General features: G+C 44.9%; 1 protein-coding gene across 1 annotated transcript; it reads right to left on the bottom strand.

Moving 5' to 3' along the window:
* Positions 1–13,500: 13,500 nt before the first annotated feature.
* On the bottom strand, positions 13,501–24,745 carry LOC126545382 (uncharacterized). The gene is made up of 4 exons (XM_055061459.2): positions 23,089–24,745; positions 19,066–19,107; positions 17,913–17,993; positions 13,501–15,652 (listed from the first exon to the last, which is right to left on the bottom strand). Exons 1-4 carry the CDS (start codon positions 23,135–23,137, stop codon positions 15,132–15,134), a joined length of 693 nt encoding a protein of 230 aa, XP_054917434.2. The 5' UTR covers positions 23,138–24,745; the 3' UTR covers positions 13,501–15,131.
* Between the last annotated feature and the right edge of the window lie 203 nt (positions 24,746–24,948).

Raw genomic sequence — 24,948 nt, 5'->3', positions numbered from 1 at the left:
TATAAGCTCCATGAAGCGCGGAGGAACCGGCGTCCGGCGTTAGCGTCCGGTGGCGCCAAAACCCACGTGACCAAGCGATGACGTCCCGTTCCCGGCGCCCGACCTGCGGCGGCTCGCACTGCGAAATCCCACGGTGAACAAACACGGTGTCGGGCACCGTGGTTCACACCCAAAAAAAAAATGACTTTGCCCAATTCGAAAACTGAATTGCCCCACGTTGAAAAACCGACCTGGCCCGCTCCCAAAATTGACTTGGCCCACCCCCAAAATTTTGGTGGCATACACCCAAAAAATTGACTTCGCCCAATTCGAGCACATGACCAAGTGAAAAGCATCCCGTGGAAAAGCCATACTTTTTTCGCATTCAATGCACGTAAGGAGACAATGCACACACTTTTCTCTTGTGGGATAATGACAACCTGCTGTTCATGATCTGAGAATGCCTGCCAAACGCACCCCAGCACATTCTTATTCTGATTATTTCTGTCTCATGATCCGGCTCCGCGGTCACTACCTGCCCTAAGTAGATGTATTCTCTTACCACTTCCAGTGCCTCGTTCCCTATCATAAACTGCTGTTCTCTTCCGAGGCTGGTAAACATTACTTTAGTTTTGTGCAGATTAATTTTTAGACCCACCCTTCTGCTTTGCCTGTCCAGGTCAGTGAGCATGCATTTCAATTGGTCTCCTGGGTTACTAAGCAAGGCAATATCATCAGCGAATCGCAAGTTACTAAGGTATTCTCCATTAACTATTATCCCCAATTCTTCCCAATCCAGTTCTCTGATTACCTTCTGTAAACACGCTGTGAATAGCGTTGGAGAGATCGTATCTCCCTGCCTGACGCCCTTCTTTATTGCGTTTTTGTTGCTTTCTTTATGGAGGACTACGGTGGCTGTGGAGCCGCTATAGATATCTTTCAGTATTTTTAGATACAGCTCGTCTACACCCTGATTCCGTAATGCATGCATGACTGCTGAGGTTGCGACTGAATCAAACGCTTTCTCGTAATTAATGAAAGCTATATGAAGTACGCTGTACAAAATAGCGGCCAAAGCAGGCCATAGCCGCCCCTATTAGGACAACAATGCAAAGAGTTCTCTAAAAGAGAGGCAAGCAAATGCATCAAATTTCATCAAGAGGATACCAATCCGGTGGGACGGTACTTTGATCATAAGTTTTTCAACTGTAAAATCACTTGAATGAAATGTGACTGTGAAGAAGCAACTGGTTCTGCATTCCGGTCTAACATACGGTAGAGAGGAGGACTAGATTTTAATGAAGAGATAGGAGGAGAGGTCGGTCTGGAGAGCGTGTCTCTAGCCTGCTACTCCTCACTGGGGTAAGGGGAAGTGGGGAAATACAGGGAAAGGTAGGTGGCTGGTGATTATGTTGTCTAACATGCGAGTTCTCCATAAACTGTGCAGCCCTATAAGTAGCAGCATTTGAAAAGACTCACCATCGCCTTTAGACGACATGAGATATTGTGCGGTATAAGGATTGGGATCTTAGAGGTTCTTTAGAAAACATCCCAAAATTATGTGGCTTCCTTGAAGCTGATAAACCAGTGTTCTGCAGTTTCTCGTATAAATCGCACAGACGACAACTAGTAGAAGACGCAGATACCCTTTCTACTTAACCTGTATTTAACGAACAGCGTTTATATGTGCAATTTATAGAAGAATATCTTGAAGTGGTGACCAAATAGACATTTTACGAACTCGCGCTAGCACGTTATGTCCATTTAAGCCAATGTACAACATAGGCAGAAAAAGCATTGCTATCTTTATACAGATTTTTTACGCCAGATAAAAAATAAATATTCATTTGAGAACACAACTGCCAAGAAAACGCACTGAGAAATACTCTTTACGCCTGAATCCCTGCAACATCTGGTACCTCTCTCAGGATTGATGACACAATTACTATAATGACCCGGTTGTAGTTTCTAACTCATTTAACTCATATTTCCAGTCCGTCTTCACGCTCAATAACAACAACGCTAGCGAGATTTTTTATGGTGCACCGCCTAACCCTATCGGTGACATCGTTATCAGTCCTGATGGTGTCCTAAACTTAATCTTGAATCTGGGCACAAAAGCGTTTACAGGTTCTGAGGGTACCCCTAAGTCTTTTCTTGTACGCTATTCTCCTTGGAAATCGCGCTACCTTACGGTAATTATCCAGAAATTCTTAGACTCTGGCCACCTCCCAAGCTCGTGGAAAGCAGCTTAAGTTCTACCATTGAATAAATCGGCGATAAAAAGCTGTTCTCTAAATACAGACAAGTACCCCAAACTCCACATTCGTGTAAAATGTTAGAGCACATTATTCACCGCCACATCATAATATTACTTGAATCAAACAAGATTCTAACCTCTCTTCAGCATAGTTTTCATTGTGGCTACTCACGCAAATGGCTGATTTTGTTCGTGACGTTTTTTTCTAATCTGGACTTAGCTAATCAAGTTGATGCTGTCTCTATCGTTTTATTTTTGTAAAGCCTTTGAATCTGTACTCCATTTCTAGTTACTTGTCAAATTAAACGCCATACTAAATAAACCTCCTCTTGTTTCTTGGATTGCCAGTTTTCTTCGTTGTCGTTCACAATTTGTTTCCTTTAATTCTGTTGATTCATCTCCTGTTACCGTTACGTCCGGCGACCCACAGGGGGTCTGTATTAGGTCCTTTGCTATTTTTAATATGCAGTATATCAATGATCTTACACGTAACGCCGAATCTGAAATCTGGCTTTATGCTGATGATTGTGTCCTGCATGAAATTATTGGTTCCACTGTTGACCATTATCGTTTTGTTGAATCACTCGTGTCCTTTTTCGCGTGGTGTAAAAAATAGCAAAATGAATATTAATTGCAGCAAAACGGTTATGTCATTTACCAACAGTTGTACCTCTTACGTTTTTTTTTTTGTTTTTTGTTCTTCTTTGAATGGAGTTAAACTCATAGGAGTGTTATCCGGTGTAAGCCTTAGGGGGCTATATTCAGAGAAAATGTTTCTTAGTCCAACCATATTGAACATGTGAATATGAAAGCACTTAAAAAGTAGGTTACTTGCGCCGCATTTTAACCTAAGGCGCTACGGATACTAAGGTGCTCTTACGCCAAACATTCATTCGCCCCGTTCTTGAATACGCCTCCGTGGTTTTGTACTCATGCGAACAGTGTCAAATAAGTTCACTTGAATCTGTTCAAAGATAATCTGTTTATTTCATCTGCCATAATTACAGTCGCAGTTTTTCACCTGCACAGGCACTGTAATCTCTGAACCTCCAACCGCCCTTGCTGCTTATCACATTGAATCTCTAAAGTTTCTGCACCTCATCATTAACTCCGTCTCTGGCGTTTGCGACTGGACTTATATTACACTTGTTAACGACAATTTTACTCGTAGTTTCCATGCTTTTAACATAATACATATTTTGCTCATGCGTACTAACACGTTCAAATAGATTTTTTTTCCCATGTACAACAACGGAATTCATTATCCGACACTAATCGTTCCTTGTCATTAAAGGGTTCCTGAGCCACGTTTTATCGAAGTCGAAAAATACATTTGACGTTAAAACAGATTATTTCGTAAATACTTTACAGCAAAAAGTACTTCAATGCGCTCAGCACAATCGGAGAGTTATTGGCAAACCAAGATAGCCTCTGATCCCCCCTTTGCGGCGCTCCCGCTTCTTTTTCAATACCTTGCACTGCGAAGGCTAAGGCCGAGCGCGGTGGTGTCAACGCTCCACCTACGGAACGCCACCGCGGCACGCAGGTCATATAGGATTTTGGATGTTCACGTAGACGCCACTACTTCCGATTTTCGCGCCTACGACGCGCAAACCCGGAGGTTGAGTTGAGCTCGCAGTTGAGTTCAGGGTGGGGCTCTTTTATTTTTTTGCCTACACTTCGTGCAGGCTCGTGCAGGCTTGTGCAGATGAGTGTAGTGCAGGGCAGAGGCTATGATGTCGTGTGCTGCACTTGGCTCACTGGGCTGGCTGTAGCCAATCAGAGTGGACTGCGCATCGTCTTCTGCATAAGCAGACCAAAAGCGCTTGACTTCGCACTTACTGGCTGCGTATATATGCCCTCGCCTGAAACTAAAAGCCAATGTACGTGCTTCCTTTCAGCAACAAATCTAGACAAAATTCAGCTAAATCATCGCGAATGCGCACCGCACGAACACAACTTTTCTATGCATATAATACAGCGCGAAGTCTGAAACAGCCTGCACCATCCGTGAATAAGCTAATTTTCTCCACTTGAAGGATTACCTCAACTTTCTCTGTGACCATCATCGACGCACGGTCACGCCAGCACTTCGCTGCCCGTCCCTGCAGCGAATCTTTACTATCATAGCCATATCGGCGCCAACAGTCATAGACAAAATGGCGTCACGCGTTTGCAACGCCAGCCCGTTTTTTTTTTCTTGTTTTTTTTTTTTTTTTTTTTTTTGTCGTAGGCTACCTACGCTCATCAAAAATGCGGTGTAGAAAGTGTAGTTTTCATGCTACACTACTACCATAAAAATGGCTTCGTGTAGGTGGGCGTAGTTACACTTTTTCTACGCCAGTTAAAAAGTGGCGGCTTACTTCCTACACTCCTTACACACGTGTAGCCAGTGTAGAGAGAGAGGGGGATATAAGGAAGACAGGGAGCTTAACCAGTCGTGAGTCCGGTTGGCTACCCTACGCTGGGGGAAGGGAGAATGGGAAGAGAGAGAATGGAGACAGAGAGGGTATAGATGCGTGCACGGACAGTACTTGAGTCAAAGCCGCTCGTGCAAACCAGACGTTCTCAGAAAGCACAGAAGTGCCTTCACTACCTTCTGAGCCGATGATCGGTGGGGATGGTGCTCACGTAGTCTCTTCACTCAGGGAACGATCCTCTAGTTTCCTCAATGTGTTGGACAAAGATTGTCTTTGTGCTTGAAATTGAGGACAGTGGCACAATAAGGGGTCAATGTCCTCCTCGCATCCGACAACATCACATGCAGGACTATCAGCCATTCCAATTAGTGCTGAAAAATCTTTCGTGAAAGCAACTCCCAGCAGTGGCGTAGCTAGGTCGTCTGGCACCCGGGTGCCATAGGTCTTCTGTCACCCCCCCTCCCCCCCCCCCCCTTGGGTGTAGTCGAGGAAGGCGAGGATATCGACAATTTCCGGGTTTCAGCACCAGTACAGCCGCCTTGGACACCGCGCACGTCCCCCGGGTTCCCCTCTCCTTCGCTTTCTTTCCCAGAGGTCGCGAATGCAGCAGGACACGCTGTTTTTTCTGCGCCAAATAACACAGTGTGCTGCACTGATAACTTGTGATAAGCGCATGTGCACATCTTCTGTCAGGCTGTAAGGCTTGGCAACCAATACAAATGCGGCATCGTGGCAAATACGGCTCACGTCACAAGTAAAAAAAGAATTTATAAAGTTTTAATTACCTATTTGAGCGGCAACATTGCATTCGCAAAATTCAAGGCCGACATTCATATCTTGCCCAACAACAACTTCATCAAATTCGTCGTAGGTACTATGGCCCACAGTATTTTGGCTGTGGGCAGCCCTGAACGAAAACGAAAATTAAATTGTGTCTCAGTGACGCTGATCTCCCCACCATATTAGAAAAACAGAAAACGCCACCTGTCTCCTTGCTGCGCGGGCGCCAATGTTATGACATTTACGACTTCTCTTCATTGTGATCAATCAAGCCTTGTTTTTATTTGCTGCTATACGGACAAACGTGATTATCCTAGCTGCGGTACCACCAAAAGATTGGGAACAGAATAGAGCACGCTTCGCGTCGATTCTTGGCGTCACCATAAATAAAGGAACCTCGATGAAGCCCGTGCCAGCGAAACCTGTTGGTCTGCACTCGCAATGGAGAGGGTTGAGGGATCAACCTCACTGGTCCACTATTTCATATTTCTTTCGCTACTGCCATACTGGGCGCCGCCCGCAGTGCCAAAGTACTGTAGGTTGTAGCACCCAAAACGATTTTGTTTAAGAAGTTTTTGTTGAGTTAATAATATGACTTTGAATCCTCAATTCTGGAATTGAAGTGCTTCCTCTATAAGTACTAATTAGGGGATTATTAAGGATATGGTTATTACTTACCTGCTATATTTTTCACGCTACCGAGCTCCTAGTAATCACAGACACATAACTTCATAGAATATCGGGAAATATCGGGAAATATCCTTACAAAATTCACGTTTCTTTTTTTTTAATTCTGTGCAGCTGACACAGACACTGTACTTGTGACATGAAGTCACACAATAACAACAGTTTTCTGAAACTTTCGAGGGTAAGAAGGAAAGCGTGAAACATAACGGCAGGTTTCGCAGCGGCTTCTCGGAGCGAGCGGGAGAGGGGAAGTAAAACCGAGCTGAACATTGCGGCGCCCTCGACTATATACAGCCTGTCGAGTCATACGCCGCCAAACTCTTCGGCCGCAACGAGTCTGAAGACGATCCAGAGAATCCCATTCGCGACTTTTGACGGCCGCACTTATGCAACGTCGCTCTCAACGAACGCTTCGCCGTAAACGAGAGCGCCGGCGCGCTCGTTGAACGCCCTCTTACTGCTGTCTTTGTTCGTCTTCGCTGCGCGTTCTGCTCCCAGCATGAACTCCTGCTCCCAGCATGAACGCACGGCACACCCCACATGAAACATTCCGCTAAGCCGAATAGTTTAGCGACCATTTTGGGAATTAAATTTTTTAGCCCGCACATTCGTGCAATTATTTCATGGGGTGTCCGGTGTTGATAGAGCCGCAGCCGACAATTCTGCGGCGCGACGCATCGGATACATGAGCTCGGACTACTATTTACCGGAGAGAGTAAAACATCTTTATTAATAATATGTGAATGGCGAGAGCAGCGTGGGAGGAACCCTCAGTCCAGGGTCCCTAAGATGATTCCGGCGATGTTTCGAGCCCGTTGTATCACACACAGCTCGGAACCCCTCGGGAGGTCCGTCGCGGATGGCATCGTCCCACAGCTCTTAGTTGCGTAGGGGGTAAAGGAGAGTTGGCAAGGGAGGAAAGAGGTTTGCAGTGCACTCAATCGTGACGTGGAAGATTGTGGGCGAGCTGCTACAGCCAGGACAACGATCTGCATAACAGTGTGGGTAGAATTTATTGAGAGAGACAAGATTTGGAAAAGTTGCGGTTTGTAACTGGCGTAATGCCACTGCTTCCTCCCGCGAGAAGGACGGCGGCGGTACGGCGTGGGTGCGACGAATGCGTGTATAATGACGGAGTATGTCTTTGTAACGGAGCAAGGGATCCCCCTACTCTGAACTAGTCGCCTCACCACGCCGAGTCGCTCGGAGGGAAATTTCTCGAGCAATCGCATGTGCGCGTTCGTTACCCGGCAGCGAGGTATGACCAGGGGTCCAGAGTAAGTGGATGCGGGGAGACGTGGTTGGTGTATTTTGCGGTATCTGTTTGAGAATTTGGTGCGCCGCTCTCGGGATGCCATGTCCTGATAGGAACGCCCGGCATGCCTGTTGCGAGTCCGTCAATATATACACTTCCTCAGGAACACGGATGGCGTATCGAATTGTAAGAGCAACACCGAGAATTTCTCCGTAAGCGGCATTTGTTCCGCGCATTGCAGCAGAGTCTCTCAGGGATTCGGTGCCATCCAAAACTACCGAGGTGTAGCCCTCTTGAGTGCGTGATGTGTCCGTGTATAAAGTATGTGTTTCCGGGATGTTTGCAAGCATGCGGCCAATGTATCGTACACGGGCTTTGCGCCGCCCTTAGTCATGCTCGGGGTGCATATTACGTGGCAATGGATGAATACTTAGTGCTTGGCGTATCGCTGACGACAAGGTCATTGGACGGGTTTCAGACTCAAGGGGTGGGACAGAGTATCCTAGCCGTGTGAGAAGATGGCGGCCAGTAGGAGTGAGTAGGAGGCGCTGGCGATGGCTGACCCAATGTGCCTCTAGCAGCTCGCCTAGTGTGTTATGTGTCCCTAAGTTAAGGAGACGGCGTGTGGAAGTATAATTTGGGAGGCCATGGGCCAGCTTCGTCGCTTTGCGAATCATTGCGTCTATGCGAAGTTGTTGCTCTTGGGTCAAACGCTGAAATGGGAGATGGTATGTAAGGCGGCTGATCACGCATGCCTCCATCAAGCGCAGCAGGTCCTCTTCTCGAAGGCCCGAGCGCCTGTTGGAGACCCTTCGGATCATGGCCAGAATTTGCTCAATCTGTCTGGATAGAAGGGAAACAGTGTAGTTTGACCTGCCATCCGCTTGGACGTGTTGGCCGAGGATACGAGCACGATTAACCTGTGTTATCGGTGTGCCATCCACGTGCACAGTGATAGGGGGGGTAGAGGAACGGCTCCGGGGACGAATGATTATGAGCTCCGACTTTTCCGGAGCACATCTTATAAGCCGCATTTTCTCGCGTACTCGGAAACTGTATCGACTGCTTGCTGCAGTCGGTCCTGGATGGCTCTGTCGGAACCCCGTGTCGACCAGATAGTAATGTCGTCCGCATAAATAGCGTGGGCGACATCAGGGATCTGGTCGAGTAGCCGGGGGAGCCCTGCGAGCGCGATATTGAATAGAGTAGGGGAAAGAACTGAGCCCTGGGGTGTCCCACGTCCTACAAGGCGAATCGTACCGGATCGATGCGGTCCCATTCCTACGGTGGCTGTGCGATCTCGAAGAAATGCGCGGATATAGTTGTACATACGAATTCCACAATGTGAATGGGAAACATTACGAAGGATGAGGTCATGTTCAACATTATCGAATGCCCCTTTTAGGTCTAAGGCGATGAGTGCTCTCGTTTGGACGGACTACGGAGGTCCTATGACTTCCTACCGCAATTGTAAAAGCACATGTTTGGCAGACAGATGAGCCCGATATACGAATTGAGAGTTAGAAAAGAATGATTTTTCTTCGAGGAAGGGCTGCAAACGCCGCAAGAGTACATGCTCCATGAGCTTACCATTGCAGGATGTTAGGGAGATGGGTCGTAAGTTTTCAACCTTAACAGGCTTGCCCGGTTTGGGGATCAGTGTGATGTCGGCGTGTCGCCATGCTTGGGGAAGCAGGCCCTTGCGCCAGCAATCATTGAAGATATGGATGAGGTCGTTAATATCCGCGTCACTGAGGTTACGAAGGGTGGCGAATCGGATGTGGTCGGCTCCCGGTGCCGTGTTGCGGCGTAGGTCTTGTAGGACCACCCGCACCTCGTCAGATGTGATGTCTGCATCGAGCAATTCGTTCGCCTCGCTTACATAAGGATAGTCAGGGTACTGCGGCGGCGGGCTTGTGGGTATGAAATGCTTCTCTAGCTCTCCGAGGAGTGTCGAGACATCGTCCCTGTACTCGTGCATTATGTGCAGCTGTTGAAATGTTTTTCCCTTTGTTGTGGTGGGATCTGTGAGTGAGCGAAGAATCGACCACGTTTTTGCTGTGCTCAATGTGACTGAGAGGCGATCGCAAAATCCTCGCCAGTTATTCCTCGTAAGGATCTCTGCATACTCCTGAGATTCCTGTGTAATTTGATCTATACGTTTCCTAAGTTTTCGGTTGAGGCGTTGTCGTTTCCATCGTCGTGTCAACCCTCTGCGGGCGTTCCAAAGATGAAGTAAATACGGGTCTATGTCTGGTGTCTCGGTTGTGGTGCGCAGTGTGCTCGTGGTGGCCTCTAGATCTTGTGCGAGAGAGTCAAGCCAGCGTTCGTACCCTTGGCGCTCAGGTGGGTCCTGGCGACGTTCCCTGAATTTCGCCCAATCCGTTATACGCACATTTCGCTCGGGCCTGCGCGCACCCCGTAATGACAAGGTGGTCGCCACAATGTAGTGGTCACTACCAAGGTGCTCCTCTAAAGGCCCGTGCGCAACGACTGGGCCAGTATTGCGCACGAAGGTAAGGTCAGGGCAGGTGTCACGAGATACGCTGTTGCCTATCCGAGTGGGGTGCTCTGGGTCGGTAAGCAGTGTGTATCTCATGTTACAGATGGCATTCCATAAGCGAGTCCCTTTAGCCTGCGATTTAACGTAACCCCATGCAGTATGCAGTCAAGCCGGCGGAAAAGGGGGTGTCTTCAGGCGTATGACACCCCCCCCCCCCTCCCACTGGCCCCTTATGCACCCGGGGCCCACGGCCCCCCCTGTTGCTACGCCACTGTGCGGCACCCTTGTTAGAGCGATAGTTCTCTTACTCCAAGTACAAACCCAGAAAACGCCTGATTCCGTATATCTGACCTTCAAGCTCAGCCAAGGTCAAACTGGGAATAGCCTGCCAGTACCGGCGGCTGCTGCTTACGCGCCGCGTGGGAGCCGATATCTTGAAGCGATCTGCGATGCGTACAAAGTGCGCCTAATGCTGGTATAGCTTCGCATATGCGCTGTGCTTTCGACGCTTAGTTCGCGTTGAGGCGAGACGCAGCACAAAGGTCAATTCACTCGCTGCTGTTGCCGCGCCGTGTAGCGTCTGTTGTCTTGTGGTGCAATCGCAGATGCGGTAGTTGCTGACGGCGCCGAGCAGCGGCTGTGTCCTTTCCCAAAGCAAGCAAACCCGTGCTCTCACTCGCTAAACTTGGTTTAACCGCGTTCAACCACGGCAATTTTTCCGATGGGGGCCGAAAACGCTCGTCTAGTTAAATCGAAGCGCCAGCTAAAGAGCCCCGGCTGGTCGCAAATATTTCCGAGCCAAGCTTCCAGCGCGGCGTCTCGCTATAGCCCGTGTATTTCCTCGGGACGTCACAAACACGCACTCAGCCTACACTGTTATTTACCATTCGTAATCCATACTTCGTAACGTTTCATTCGCTAATCTTAAATTGCTGTAGTTTCCGACAAATAAGTCAATAGTCTGTTCTAGAACACATACGAAAGCTTGACTAGAACATTTGTTTTTGCTTAGTTTTCTTCCGTACGGATAATTTCCGCAGGACTCTTTCATCGTGCCGAAAACAAGAAGCCACCGAAATTTGAAGAAAAAAAAAACCGTACAACAAGCGTCCGGCTTGCAAGTATTCGAAGTGCTGCTATCAGACAACGACGAAAAATTACTGCATCTGTCTATTGTGCACTCAATCAGACGGTGCGACTCTTCAACAAATCTAGGCACTACGCGTATCCGCGTAGTGCCTAGATACGGATCTAGGCACTACGGATACGCGTATTTTGGCGTAGTGCCAAAATAAGCGGATACAAAGTCTCGCGCCAACCATCCACGTATGTGAATTTAATTCGCGCGTATACTAGTGAGCATTTCTGTTTATTTTTTCCGCCAGTTCCATTCGTATATGGTCAACTGCGACGCCAGTACCAGGCATTTCGACGTGCCTCACGCTGCCGTGTAGGCGTTCAAGTACATTAGTTCAGTTTGGTTCAGCCCGCTGTGAGCTGTTGGCCTGCATTAGCAGCGGATCGTTAGCGTGTTGAAGCGCATGCATTCCAGCATTTCGAGACTGCTTATGCCGATAGCCGCGTCACATGCATTGGCACGCATGTTTAAATGACTAATGTGTCCACTTCCTACGCGTGCACTGCTCGTATATATATATCCTGTGGCAGTGCTCGCTCTAAAAGCTTCGAAGACCATCTACACTCATGTGTGTGTTCAATATATATGCACAGGATGGACTTGCCGGCTAGTTGGTTGAGCATTTTAGAAGAAACAGCGCAACACAAGGACGACGCAAAAACATGGACCACACCACGAAGCGCTGGTGTGGTTTTTTTCGTCCTTGTGTTTGCACTGTTTCTTCTTCCACGATACACGCACACCACAGGTACGCGAAAGTTTAGGAGCATAGGGGGTTAACTTTGTTTTCCTCGTTTCGTCTCAGTGTCAATGGCACAGTTCGTTGCCCGGAATTGTGCACGCTTACCCCCATATGCAGAAATGCATCATAACTTGAAGCCCATGCTTGACTTGATCTAAATGACGCAAGTTGTGAACGCACCAAAAGAAAGGCAGTGAGCGTCTTGGGGGACGTCCGCACCAGGCGTCGTATATATCAAGTCAAGCATGAGCTTTGTATTAAGATACATTTCTGAATACGGGGGGTTAGTCATCTGCTTCTCACAGAAAATGTCGAAGAAACGCCCACCAAAACCAAGCACATTCGCAAACTTAACCAGGCAATACGAAGCTCCATAGAAAAAAAGAAGAGTGGTATTAAAAGCTTTCAGTATTTTTCTTTACTCCAAAATGGTTGCGCTCTCGTGGCTTCAATGTACAGAGATAGTGCAGCGTTAGCTAAAAAGCACTAATTTCCGAACTCCATGCCAAAATAAGCTTGTAAAATTATTTAGGTGCTAGAATCCAGGGTTTGTAGCGATCCTTGAAAATCCTTTATTTCTAAAATGCCATTTTCAAGGCATTGAAAACCCTTGAATTTTAGAAGTACTGGAAAGTCCTTAAACTTGTACACTTGGCTAGACTTAGCAGACATTGCCAAGCGTGTTTTTTTTTTTCCCTTCTGTGACACTCTCTCGCATGTCACAGATAACTGTCTGTGGAGGTAATAGAAGGAAAGCGACATCCTTAAAGTTGAAATTACGAAGGAACTGCAGATACCAGTTTTATGCACATGGAACCGGCGCCAAATGTTCTTGGAGGAGCAGAAGCAGGAAGCTCAACAGTTGAGGCATTCGAAGAGAAGCCGTGAAGAGTAAATCGAGAGCTACAGACACAATAAAAAGAAATTAGAAATGACTACTGCTTATTTGATGGTGAAAAGCTGAGGAAACAGATGACACCACATACACTGTCAAACCAAACAGTATTCAAAAACTGCAAATGATGCAGGTCCAAGTAGTTAATTGTGCTATTGCAGAAAAACTTTGAGCGCTTTCTTGAAATGCTTCCTTGTGTGCGTTTAGTGATGGGCAGTGAAAGGCAAATTAGCAGTCTTTCAAATGTTTGAAATCAGTGAAATGCGATTTTTGTTTTTTGTTTGCATTAAAGTTAACGATGTTGTTGAACAAGTTATTGCCTGTCCAAACTACTAAACACATTGCACGAGGTCCTTGAAGTTACTGTGTCGGGGCCTCGAAAGTCCTTGAAAACCATTGAATTTTTTTCTTCAATATTGCTACGAACCCAGAACAACTGTCATGGAGTAAAAACCTTGGCTGAACAGGGGCTTATACACAGAGCACAGGAAGACTAGAAATGCAGTAGTAGGCATGGAGGGCCCTGAAAAAAATGTGCCACATCTGCTCGTCTGCCTTATGTTTCTGCACCAACTGTCGCATTTTTAATAGAAGTGCACTTTCTGTTCTACTCCGATAAACGCAACATTACCAACTCCAGTGTGGGGCAGTCCTTCAGCCAGTGCAGAATTCTTTCTGTACATCAAAGTCAGCTCTGTCATTTTTCCAGCATTGTAGTACAAGATTTGTTAAACTAGTTTAGCAGAATATGAGCAGTATACTCTTAAATTAGCTGTTTATTTGTATGCACAAGTTCAGGTCCTCAGTTTGGTTGCATGACAAATTGCCATACCTCAATAGATACAAGAAACAATTTTATTACAGTTTAATAAAATCCAAACAGTAATAATCACAACATGATAAGATACATATTTTTGGTACGTATACAGCCCATGTCTTGGCACTGTATAAATTCAACTATACATCGCAAGTACTGTGTCCTGACCACTATTATTCACATGTGTAAAACCATCACAGCAATTTTTCAACAAATATCACAGTGATTAGTGACATACAGTTTGTAACTGCTTTACATGAGCATAATGTATACAAATGGTTCCCGTGTACCTTCACATGACTAGTGCCACCCGAGTACTATTACTCACAGGTGTAAAACCAACAAAGCAGTTCTTTAAAAAATATCACAGCGCTTAGTGACGTACATGCTGTAACTCCCTTGTAAAAGCTTAATACAAACACGTGAGGACACAGAAAGCTAGCAGTGGGCCTACATGGGAATACCACCGCCTCAATACTAATTCACAAGTGTAAAACCAACCAAGCAGTTCTTTAAAGAATATCACAATGCTTAGTGACATACATTTTGTAACTAGCTTATATAAGCTTTATACAAACATGAGAACACACACAAAGCTAGCGGTGCACCTACATAGAAGTGCGGCCATCTGAACACTATTATTTGCAAGTGTAAGCTCAACAGAACAGTTCGTTATAGTGACGCACATTTTGTAACTGCCTTATACAAGCTTAGTGCAAGCACAAGAATGCAGAAAAGATAAATTAAAAACTTGCTCTATGCATACACAAACAGATCAACACAAATGGTAAACACCGCTTTGAAGACACATGTGACTGTGGCAAAGCGTAGTGCTGTGCCGGTTGAAACTGCCATCCACAAAAGTATTGAGCAATGCTTAAACCACAGGCAATAAAGTGCTGAAAGACTGCGTCTCTAACGTACCTATTTTAATTCAAATTTCTTGAATATAGGGCTCTCTTGCAGATAAGGCATCTGATCCAACTGACCTGATTTTACACCTGCTACATGCATACAATGCACTCAGATATAACTGGTAATAATAATTATAAAAGGCATTTAAAAACTTGATAGTATGATGAAGATGCATGACTAGAAAAGTTGTCCCCCCTCGTACTTGTTAAAAAGGTGTAAGTACGACACATGTTCTTTTTTTCCTCAATTTTTGCATTAATGGACACCCGGGAACCTCGAACCCACAAAAACAAAAGATACTGTAATGTTAATAGTGTTATGAATAATTTTTTGTGAAAGCTTTTTTACAAACAAGTTGCAGTCTTGTTTCTGGAGGTTGAGCTGTATCATGCAAAATAACATGGAAAGTGGTCACATGGGAGCATGACACTATGTCATAATGTTCGTTTCAGTTGACTCTCTTGCCCTACAAGTCACTGCTCACTGTGGCCAGTGATGCAACAGCAGTGTCTGTGTGATTTTCATCACACTTCTGTCCTATGCCATCCTTACCAGAGTTGGCAGCACATAGATGCCCAAATTTCGAGTGTTGCTTTCTCAGGTGGTTGCTTTTGATTTGCTCAATATCAGTTGGTACTTCAGCTGCATCAAACTTCTTTTTTACCTCTTCAACAACAACATCAACAACAATCTTATGACACCTGTGTTGTCCTTCTAGTTGCCTACAAAGACCAGTCAATCTAGCAACAACACTGACAGTTTCTACTATCTTCTAATGGGGGAGAGGTGTGTCCCACCATGAGTTCCACATTGTTGTCGCTATGTGGGCTGGCTGGGGAGGCAACGACTGTAATATGTTTGCATTTGCATATCTTAAAGTGATGCTTGTACTGTGTTATAACACCTAACTTAGTCTTGCACTTGCTGCACAAGAACACTGGCTCACAGTCGCGGTGAAAAGCTTTTGTATGTTGAGCAAATGAGTTGTATGCACTACAAAAAAAGTCACAGTGATAGCACACATGTTGCTCTACCAGGCCTGGTAGGGTTCCTTCTGACACTGCTGCTGATGCTGACGCGATGCTGCTTGCCTTGTACACTGTTGCAGCTGCAGTAGACATGGCAGTCTCTGTATCTATTGCTGCCGTGTCATCTGTCATGGTAACTTCAGGTGGTATCGGGCTCACTTCTGCAACAGAGATGTCGTTTGCCCCTTGAGGGCTCTCGTCATCAGGGCCAATAATTTCGTAGGCATTGTCTCCTGCATCGAAGAACCAATAAGAACAGCCTGAATTAATAAACATAGCTCTAAAAAGTATGGACGTCAAGACTTAACCACAAGCTTTGCACATCAGTGACCAGGCTTAATAAATAATACTTGCAGGAGGAGTTACACAAATGTGTGTGTACATTACAGTAAAGCCTCATTCGAAGAGATACTCAAGAGGCACGGGAAACATGCCTCTCGAAACCAAAAATTTTAAAACACTGAGGAGCCAGACTAGATCACTTTATTATGCATCATCACTAAAGTATTTTAGATATATGTGAAGGAATAATTGCTCAGGGTGGCTTAAAGGGCCCCTAAACTGCTTCTCGCCATTTTTTGAACATTTCAAGTAAACACGCGTATCGAAATCAGAATGCCGTCACAATCGACGATGCCAAACGCCACAGTGCGTAGCACTATGGGTGCACCACAATATGAAGAAAACAACCCCGTGCGCCTCTCTGGACCTATCCTGCACCCCCCAGTTTGTCCTGACGTCACCAGGCTGTCTCTGATGATGTCACCAGTTCCCGGTGCTGTCGATTGGTCGAACGAAAGTGTATGACTGCCGGCAAGGCCTGCAAGCAAATACACACACTCCTTCTCCCTCATCGCGTTGCTCGCACACGAGTCACCATACAGTTCCATTGTATTGGCGAGGTCATTAGCGCCACCCCTCGCAGGACGACGGGCCAGTGCGGCAGCAACAGAGCTCGTTGGTGATGGCCTGTCCCATAACATTTGGAAGTGTACTAGGCGAGGAAAAGACGATACTGTCCAGATGGGGTGTACCAGATGAAAGAGTAAAATGAGCGGGGACTACTTTTCGATAATCAAACACATGTAGCTCCACTATTACTGCACCGTTTCGAAAAATTCTTGTGGCTACGTGTTCGTTGCCTTATCGTGTACAACTGCAACACCACAACTAAATTTCAGCCTCGGTGGTTTAGGGGCCCTTTAAAGAAGACATTCACAGCTTTTTAGTGACTGCAGATTGTGTTAGCTTCCTTCCCAACTTCTGGAAGTTAAACACTTCACTTTGCAAGCCTTGTTGCTCGCAGTACCTTTGAGGTGCTCTTAGACGCTCGTCAGCTTCAACTGCCGACACTTTCTGCCCTGCACTGTCCTCGTTGCCCTCCTTTTCTAGTTCATGCTTAAAGAGACATGCGCAGTTGACTTGTGTGAGAATTGCGTGATCTTTACGCCCTTCGGAGCACACAATGTGCACGAAGTGAATGTGTCTGGGTTGTGTCCCTTCGAAGTAGTGAATACGTAAAAAGTCATCCTTAGTAACAAAGGTGTCTCTTGCATACAGTGTTGTTAACGTGGCAAACATCGGAAAACCAACCAAACCATTTTCAGATGTCTCTTACAACCAAGTGTATCTTGTAATGAGATTCTACGGTACTGAGTATTTTTCATCTATGGATCATCTGCATGTACATATAGTCACAAAGACATGTTGTGTGGAATGGCGAATCAGGAAACAGCTCGTACTCTTACTTTTTGTCCCTAACATAAGCTGCTGATAACAATATTACAAAAAAGCAGGCAATGAGGCTAGCATGGAACATAATCCTTCAGCTCTAAACAGTTTTTTGGGCCCACAAATTTCCCTCATATGACATAACAACTTGATTGCAGTAATGGCTGCATGTGATCTGAGTTGATTCAAACAAACGATACGTAAGGTTGTCCTGTATGCAATTTTATCAGAGTGCTTTTTAGATGTCCTGCTGGCAATCCTGGCTGCACGATGCTTCTCATACTTTTTGGCACGATTCCTTTCTTTTCCACTCCACTCTTTTTTTCTGGTTTTCTCCCCTTTCCCTTCCCCCTTGTGTAAAATAGGACACCTGAAGTATTAAATCTGTTGAATTAACATGTGTATCAAACCTGTTAACATGTGTGCTTCTCTGTGGTCTGTGTTGTATTTTTGCGCTGTACAAGTCAATTCAAGATGAAAGATGGAACGTCCCTGCCTTTAGTTTAATTGTATGCATGTGTGTATATATATATATATATGTCTCTCTCATGTTTTGAAATATATGTACATTCAGGAGTGCCTGCATGCTCTTCTCCCCTGCTCCAGTGACGAAAAGGAGAGCCTTCTTATGTACCATAGTAAAACACTCAAAGGTTTTTGCTGTGCCCATTACATCACTTATCATATGGATCTGTCACAATACAGAGTAGCAGTGGTCCATAATACTAGCCCATCCCAACATAACTATAAATTAGCACATACCGACATGCTGTGAAACAGCTGTTGCAAAGCCGCTGGTGCTGGCAATTTCCGCAGCACTGCAGTGGTACAGCCAAGTGCCACCTGGATAGTGACAAATGCATATGCATGTTAGCAACTCAGTAGTTGCTGATGGTTTCATAAGCTTTACACTACACAATAAAGTAATCTAGACAACTTTGTTGGAACAAATGCACATAATTGGGACACCTTTTAAACACTAACATGATTAATTGCCCCCAATCTCTCACTCACTAAGGGATAATACTACTGAAACATCGGTGGAGAGCTCAGATTAACACAGCCCATAAAGGACAAGCTTTCTTTGAGGAAAACAGCTATAACAGCGATTAGTTTTCTTGATCATTTTATGTGCTAGCTTTGATTTAAATGTCATGCAGTACTATAAAATATGAAGTGCTGCATTTCTAGCAGCAGAAGGCGTCGTCAGCCTCATGGTACAACTGATTTTTGCACTGTTTGTGTCAGTGAGCCGACACATACAAAGAAAACCGAATTCACACATACATATACAGTGCCAAGTGCACTTCTCCTTCTGAAAACGCAGCCACCAGTTCCAATGCTGCTGAAAGGAAAGGTTATATAGAGTGTGAGACTGCATGGAACTACCACTTATGACTGTAAGTGTATGATCTGCTGATTGGAGAGGTAGTCACATGCTATTTCTAGTCTCTTTTAGAAGCATTACTAAAGGATGAATTAAAATCTATTCATAAGTCACAAATTTCACGCATCCACAGTTTGGCTAAATAACTTGTGAGAAAAAGACATGTTTACTTGGAATAGCAACCCTTTTTCCTGCTGCAAAACTTTCCTTCGAATTAATGAAATAACTTTACAGCATCATAATATATTGCGTTTCTCGCAACTACTTGCCGGCAGTGGCGAGTTACAGTGTTTATATCTGGCTCATTGGGCGACAATACTGCCACACACAAATGCTTCACGAACATGAGAACACGTCCCTTGCAGAGAATAGCAACCATATATGCCTCTGTGAGACATGATCGCACCTTTGTGGTCAAAATGTACATTAGAACGACATCACATCTCATTAAAAAAAAAAAAAAAAAAAGCCTCAGTACAAGGCAGCAGCCAACTGCATAATGTGGAATTGCAATTGATGTCCACTTACTGGTGGTCTGTGTTTGAGTCACTTCTGGCAGTTGACTGGGTGCTGCAAAACATACAGGGTTATGTCAAATGTTGAAAACATATATACGCCGGCATTTCATAAGTCGCAAAACAAACGAGTAAACTAATAAACTGTAATGTAAACAGAGTACACATCATAAGATAGGCTGTCAACTGGTAATGCATTATGCGAAAAACCTAATGCATAGGAAAGACTATATGTATACACACGAAGCTGACACACAATTTAATTCGCTCTAGGTTTTTCCGTGCAATATAATACATTCAAATCAGGCACGTACCCAGGGGGGGGCCCGGGGGGGCCCGGGCCCCTCCCGAAATCAAGTGGCATATCCCCCCCCCCCTCCCCACCCACGCCACCACTGCTCACACATTTCTAAAGCACCGCCAGATCAATGTTGAGACTTGGCAGCTGTTCATCGGTCAGCATTATGCTGCCTTTTTCACTCCTTTTGAATGGCGGTAGTTATCGGCATCTCTTGTAATGTGAAGGACAGTTTTCTCATAGATTCCGCACCCGCGCGCTTAACTCGAGATGCGTTCAGTTGTCACCATCTATTCAACCGTCACGCGCATAGCTGTTGCTTTTGTTAGTTCAACCTTCTTTGTTTAGGCTGATCCTGGGACCTGGAGAAGAATGCGGCTGTTACTCAGCTGGTCTGTACTCCCATGGAACGAGTTGCTGCCGGAGAAAACGCCAATTGCGTTTAACTTCTCCCTTTGCTTCATTATTTCCTTGAGTTACGGCTCGCCGCGACGCTGGCAGATGCCCGGAACCATATACACGTGATATGGGTTATATAAGGTGGGGAAATAAAATAATGTGAAAGAGCGTGCATCATGAAACCCTGCAATGACCCTTAAACCCATAAGCAAGATGACTGTCGCCCGTTACCTCGTCTGTTTTTCCCTAATTGTATAGCACTTTTCGTGCAAAATTGGCAACCGGAAACAAAAATCGCAAGGAGTTGAGAAATTAAGCGATCTACTAAGGGAGAGAGCCATGGCAACAATCAAACTGCAAGCAAAAGCGAATAATAAAAAAGTTAACTGTTGTTTATGAGAATATTTATGGATCAACATCTTTTTATTTAAAAAGGAAGTAGAGAAAACGCCGCCGTTGGAAGCGGAGAACAATTACTTGTTTTGAATGACGCTTCTACAGTTATCGGTCGAACCGCCTCACGTAGCCACTTCTCTGCTCTGCTTATGTGGGTGTTTTTCTAACTTTTCGCGGTGAGCGCAGTACGTCTAGAATCGCAGAGTCCTGCGCTCTACGCGGTTGCATGGGACTGGCGGCCGCACAGCGTTACGCAACTTGCGGTACTGTCAAAACTGATCAACAAGGCGAAAATAACTGATATTCGAAACTATAACATGAGAAAGACTGAAAAAGCTGTAAAAAATTAACGCAGCCTGAAATCAGTAAAAAAGAAACCTGGCATAGGACAAACCATGATGTATGCGCTAAAGGATAAGAAGGATAATATCATCAGCAATCCCGAAGATATAGTAAAAGCAGCGGAAAAATTCTAAGCTGACCTGTATACAGTACCCAGAGGAGTTACGATACCTCACTTAGAAACAGTAATGAACAGGATACGGAAACTCTCCTATAACTAGTGATGACGTCAGAAGGGCCCTGCAAGACATGAAACGATGAAGAGCGGGAGGAGAAGGTGGAATAACAGTCGATTTAATCAAAGATGGAGGAGACATAATGCTGGGAAAACTGGCGGCTCTTTATACGAAGTGTCTATCGACTGCAAGGGTCCCAGAAAACTGGAATAATGCAGACATTATACTAATCAACAAAAAAGGAGACGTTAAATAATTAAAAATTATAGGACCATTATCTTGCTCCCAGTATTATATAACATATTTGCCAAACAAATCTTTACAATGGATCACATCCATGTCATCAATCAGGTTATCGCGAAATCAGCAGAGTACAATAAGCCTCTCCATGTGGCTTACATAGATTACGAAAATGCATTTGATTCAGTAGAGATACCAGCAGTCATTGTGGCACTACGTAATCAAGGAGTACAGAACGCTTACGTAAAAAGCTTGGAAAATATTGCTACATGAGTGTGGTATTTGTTTGTTTGAACGAGGCGCGTGGGCACCACCACTACAGAAAAGAGGAGGAAGAACGAACTGGGCTCGCGCTGTGAATCTAACCGGTCAGCGCTGCAACCGTTGTTGTCAATATAATCTGTATATAGTTTCTCGTCTTACTGACTCGTCCTTCGCGTAAGAATATCTACAGAGGAGTTCTACAGCTACCTTAATTCTACACAAGAAAAGCAGGGAGATACCTATAGAGAAAGGGGTCAGACAGAGAGACACAATTTCTCCAAAGCTATTCACTGCGTGCTTAGAAGAATTCAAGCTATTAAACTAGGAAGGCTTAGGAGCAAAGATCGATGGCAAATATCTCAGCAACCTTCGGTTGGCGGATGACATTGTTCTATTCAACAACATTGCGGACGAGTTAAAACAAATTATTGGAGACCTTAACAGAGAGAGTGTAAAAGTGGGGTTGAATATTAATATGCAGAAGATGAAGATAATGATAAATAGCCGGACAAAGGAACAAGAGATCAGAATCGCCAGTTGGCCACTAGAGACTGTGAAGGAGTAAGTCTACCTAGGTCAATTAATCACAGGGAACCCTGATCATGAGAAGGAAATTCACAGAAGAATAAAAATAGGTTGGATCGCATACGGCAGACATTGCCAGCTCCTGACTGGAAGCTTACCGTTATTATTGAAAAGTAAGGTGTGCAATCAGTGCATTTTGCCAGTGCTGACATATGGGTCAGAGACTTGAGAGCAAGTTAAGGACCGCGCAAAGAGCGATCGAACGAAGATTGCTAGGCATAACGTTAAGAGAGAGAAAGAGAGCGGTTTGGATCAGAGAGCGAACGGGTATAGACGATATTGTAGTTGACATCAAGAGGAAAAAATGTAGCTGGGCAGGTCATGTAATGCGCCGGTTAGATAACCGTTGGACCATTAGGGTTCCAGAATGGGTACCAAGAGAAGGGAAACGCAGTCGAGGACGACAGAAGACTAAGTAGAGCGATGAAGTTAGGAAATTCGCGGGCGCTAGTTGGAATCGATTGGCGCAGGACAGGGGTAATTGGAGATCGCAGGGAGAGGCTTTCGTCCTGCAGTGGACATAAAACAGGATGATGATGATGATGATGATGGAGGTGGTGGTGGGCCCCCCCGAAAAAAAATCCTGGGTACGTGCCTGATTCAAATTATTATGTCTCGTGGTTAGAGCGAAATGAGTGTAAATTATGCACTAAATTATGTACCCTGGAAAACTTTTCTTCAATAAGCACCTGTGCTCGCTTTGAATGAGTAGCGTTGTAAAATTTACGTACATGGCATTTAACATAGTTGCTGAACACGGATTTCCTTTGCCCTGTGTCGTGTACAGTGAGCTACATATATCTGCCCCCCCCCCTCCCCTTTTTTGTACTAGCCATACTGGGTGCCACTGCACCTATACGCACGTCAGTAAACCTCACGACACAGGAATGAAAAAAAAAGACGCGCCAATCACCCATGCCTGCATGTTGTACTGGGCCTAACCTAGCCAAGCATGGGCTGTTGCTTTTTATAGTAAACACAGGCACCGTGCTCATTGTAAGTATGTATCATGTCACTAGGCAAATATGCAATTTCATTGTACCACTATTTTTTTATCACATGGATGTATCTGTTGAGAGGCAAGACAAGAAGCAGTCACTTCTCAGAACTAATCAGCTTTTTTTAAACACATTTCTAACTTTTCAATGACACTTGCTGCTATGTGTTTGTCTCCAGAGAGCATACTTGATTTGACTTTCCAATCAGAGACACTACATAAATATACCATGTTAACATGACTGCCTAGAGCACGTGAGAATTTTCATCTTGATGTAACATACTGTATCTTGATTTTGTTGACATTTGGTCAAATGGTACACCCAATATACCCACATACTAGTTTTTGTGTCCAAATTGCATGCCAATGTATTTTGATTTTTTGGCATTCGCTCCTCTGCACTACGTGAAGTCGCACTGCACTGGCTCTTTCACATCCTCATGTCCTTGCAGCTGCCTTCTTGCGTTATATAAAGCGGGTGTCTGAAAAACATTGTGTGCAAAAGTCAACACAAGGGCATGGTGCAAAACAACATCAAGACAGTCAAGACCATGGCAATAAAAGAAAGTCTTAGCTCTTAGTCTTCCTAGTGAAATGCATGCAAAACATCCAAATGACTGTAACAGTCAACTGCTAAACTAACTTCAATTTTTAGATTTAAACAAAAAACAAATAACCAACAGTTCATCCTTGTTTGTCACCAATGTTAGAATACTCCTGCTAATAAATAGAATATTGGTCATTTTCAGACGTCATAGGTATGTCATAAGTCTGGTGTATCGCAAACACCACTTGTGACACATCCTAAGCACGTGCCCAGTGTGCCCCCAGCACCATCCCTAGTTTTGCCACTGCTGAAGCCATAATTTGAGGATCATAGCTGCAAACATGATGCTCAGTAGGGATGAAAATATTGTCCTTCAGTTCAATGGATATATGGATGTGCCTATAAAGAAGGGCAACAAGGCTTATTATGGCAAGCTAACCCACATTTCAATACTAACAAGAAAGTTCACTGCGGCCTGCATCTAAGCTTACTAAAAGGCATGAACTTATTTTCATTTATGAGGTGCGCAATGGAGTTCATTTTTGACAGACTCGACTACTGCTGCAGTTTGAAATCTAGCATTTTAGATTCTTGAAGGCACGTAAAAGTTGCAGTTAAATCGCAGTTATTAGTTTATTAGACCAACTTATTGTTCTGTGTACGACAGACGAATGGTAGCACGGAATTAAAGCAACATTTTATTTTGATATTTTATTTCTCTACTAAAAATATTCAAGCAATAAACACATTTCCATCTGCCATGCAGTAGCAAAATGCACACATTACGCTTGTAACCCCCAGAGGAAGGCTGATTTAGCTGTTCATATGACATAACTCTGACACGCCAACTCATATTAGCAAATGCACAGGCATGTCCAAAACAATAAGCGTATGCAAAGCGCCCCTGCAATTGTAATTCCACACAGCAGCCGTTACATTCGATGCCGATGCATAACTAGCTGCTCGACAATTCACCGAGTTCGTAGACATAAGCATCCTTTCAGTTACGCACCGTGCTCGAAAACCGTAACAGGAGACAAAACCAGACCTATAATCACACCATTTCAATACATGAGCAAAAACAGTTCAGTCTTAGGGATAAACACTGTGAGAGCGATTTAGTGCACGACGGCGACGAGCGACGGCTTCGAGCGACAAAACGGGCCGTCGCTTGAACAGATGGCTCGGTTCTGGAAATCTAGAAATCGCCGCCCGGAAGTGCTGTGAGCGACTAGCCAATAGCGCGAAGCCGGAACTGGATGTACTACATCGCTCAAATACTACCGATTCTCGCGCGGAACGAGCAAATGATTCAATTTTTATACGTGCAAGGATAAGAACCTACTGCAAGACCTCCGGAAATATTTTATGCTACTTTTTATAGTAAAATACATCAACGTAAATTACTATAAAGCACGCGTCACGCGTGATTGCAGCCCTCATACCGGCAACACCGGGAAGGCGTCGCTCAAAATCGTCGCTCGCACGGAGTACGACTTGTAGGCGACGAGCGAACGCGACAGCCATCTCCATCGCGTCGCTTGTAGCTGCATAAAACATGGATTGCTCATGCGTTTTCAGTAAGTTCAAGATAACGCGCCCAATTGACCTCTTGCAACCTCTTGCAGCATGCAGCTGAATGCCTGCGGCAA

Source organism: Dermacentor andersoni, chromosome 1 (genome assembly GCF_023375885.2).
Source record: "Dermacentor andersoni chromosome 1, qqDerAnde1_hic_scaffold, whole genome shotgun sequence".
Lineage (NCBI taxonomy): Eukaryota > Metazoa > Arthropoda > Arachnida > Ixodida > Ixodidae > Dermacentor > Dermacentor andersoni.
This window is presented reverse-complemented; position numbering and strand designations above follow the sequence as displayed.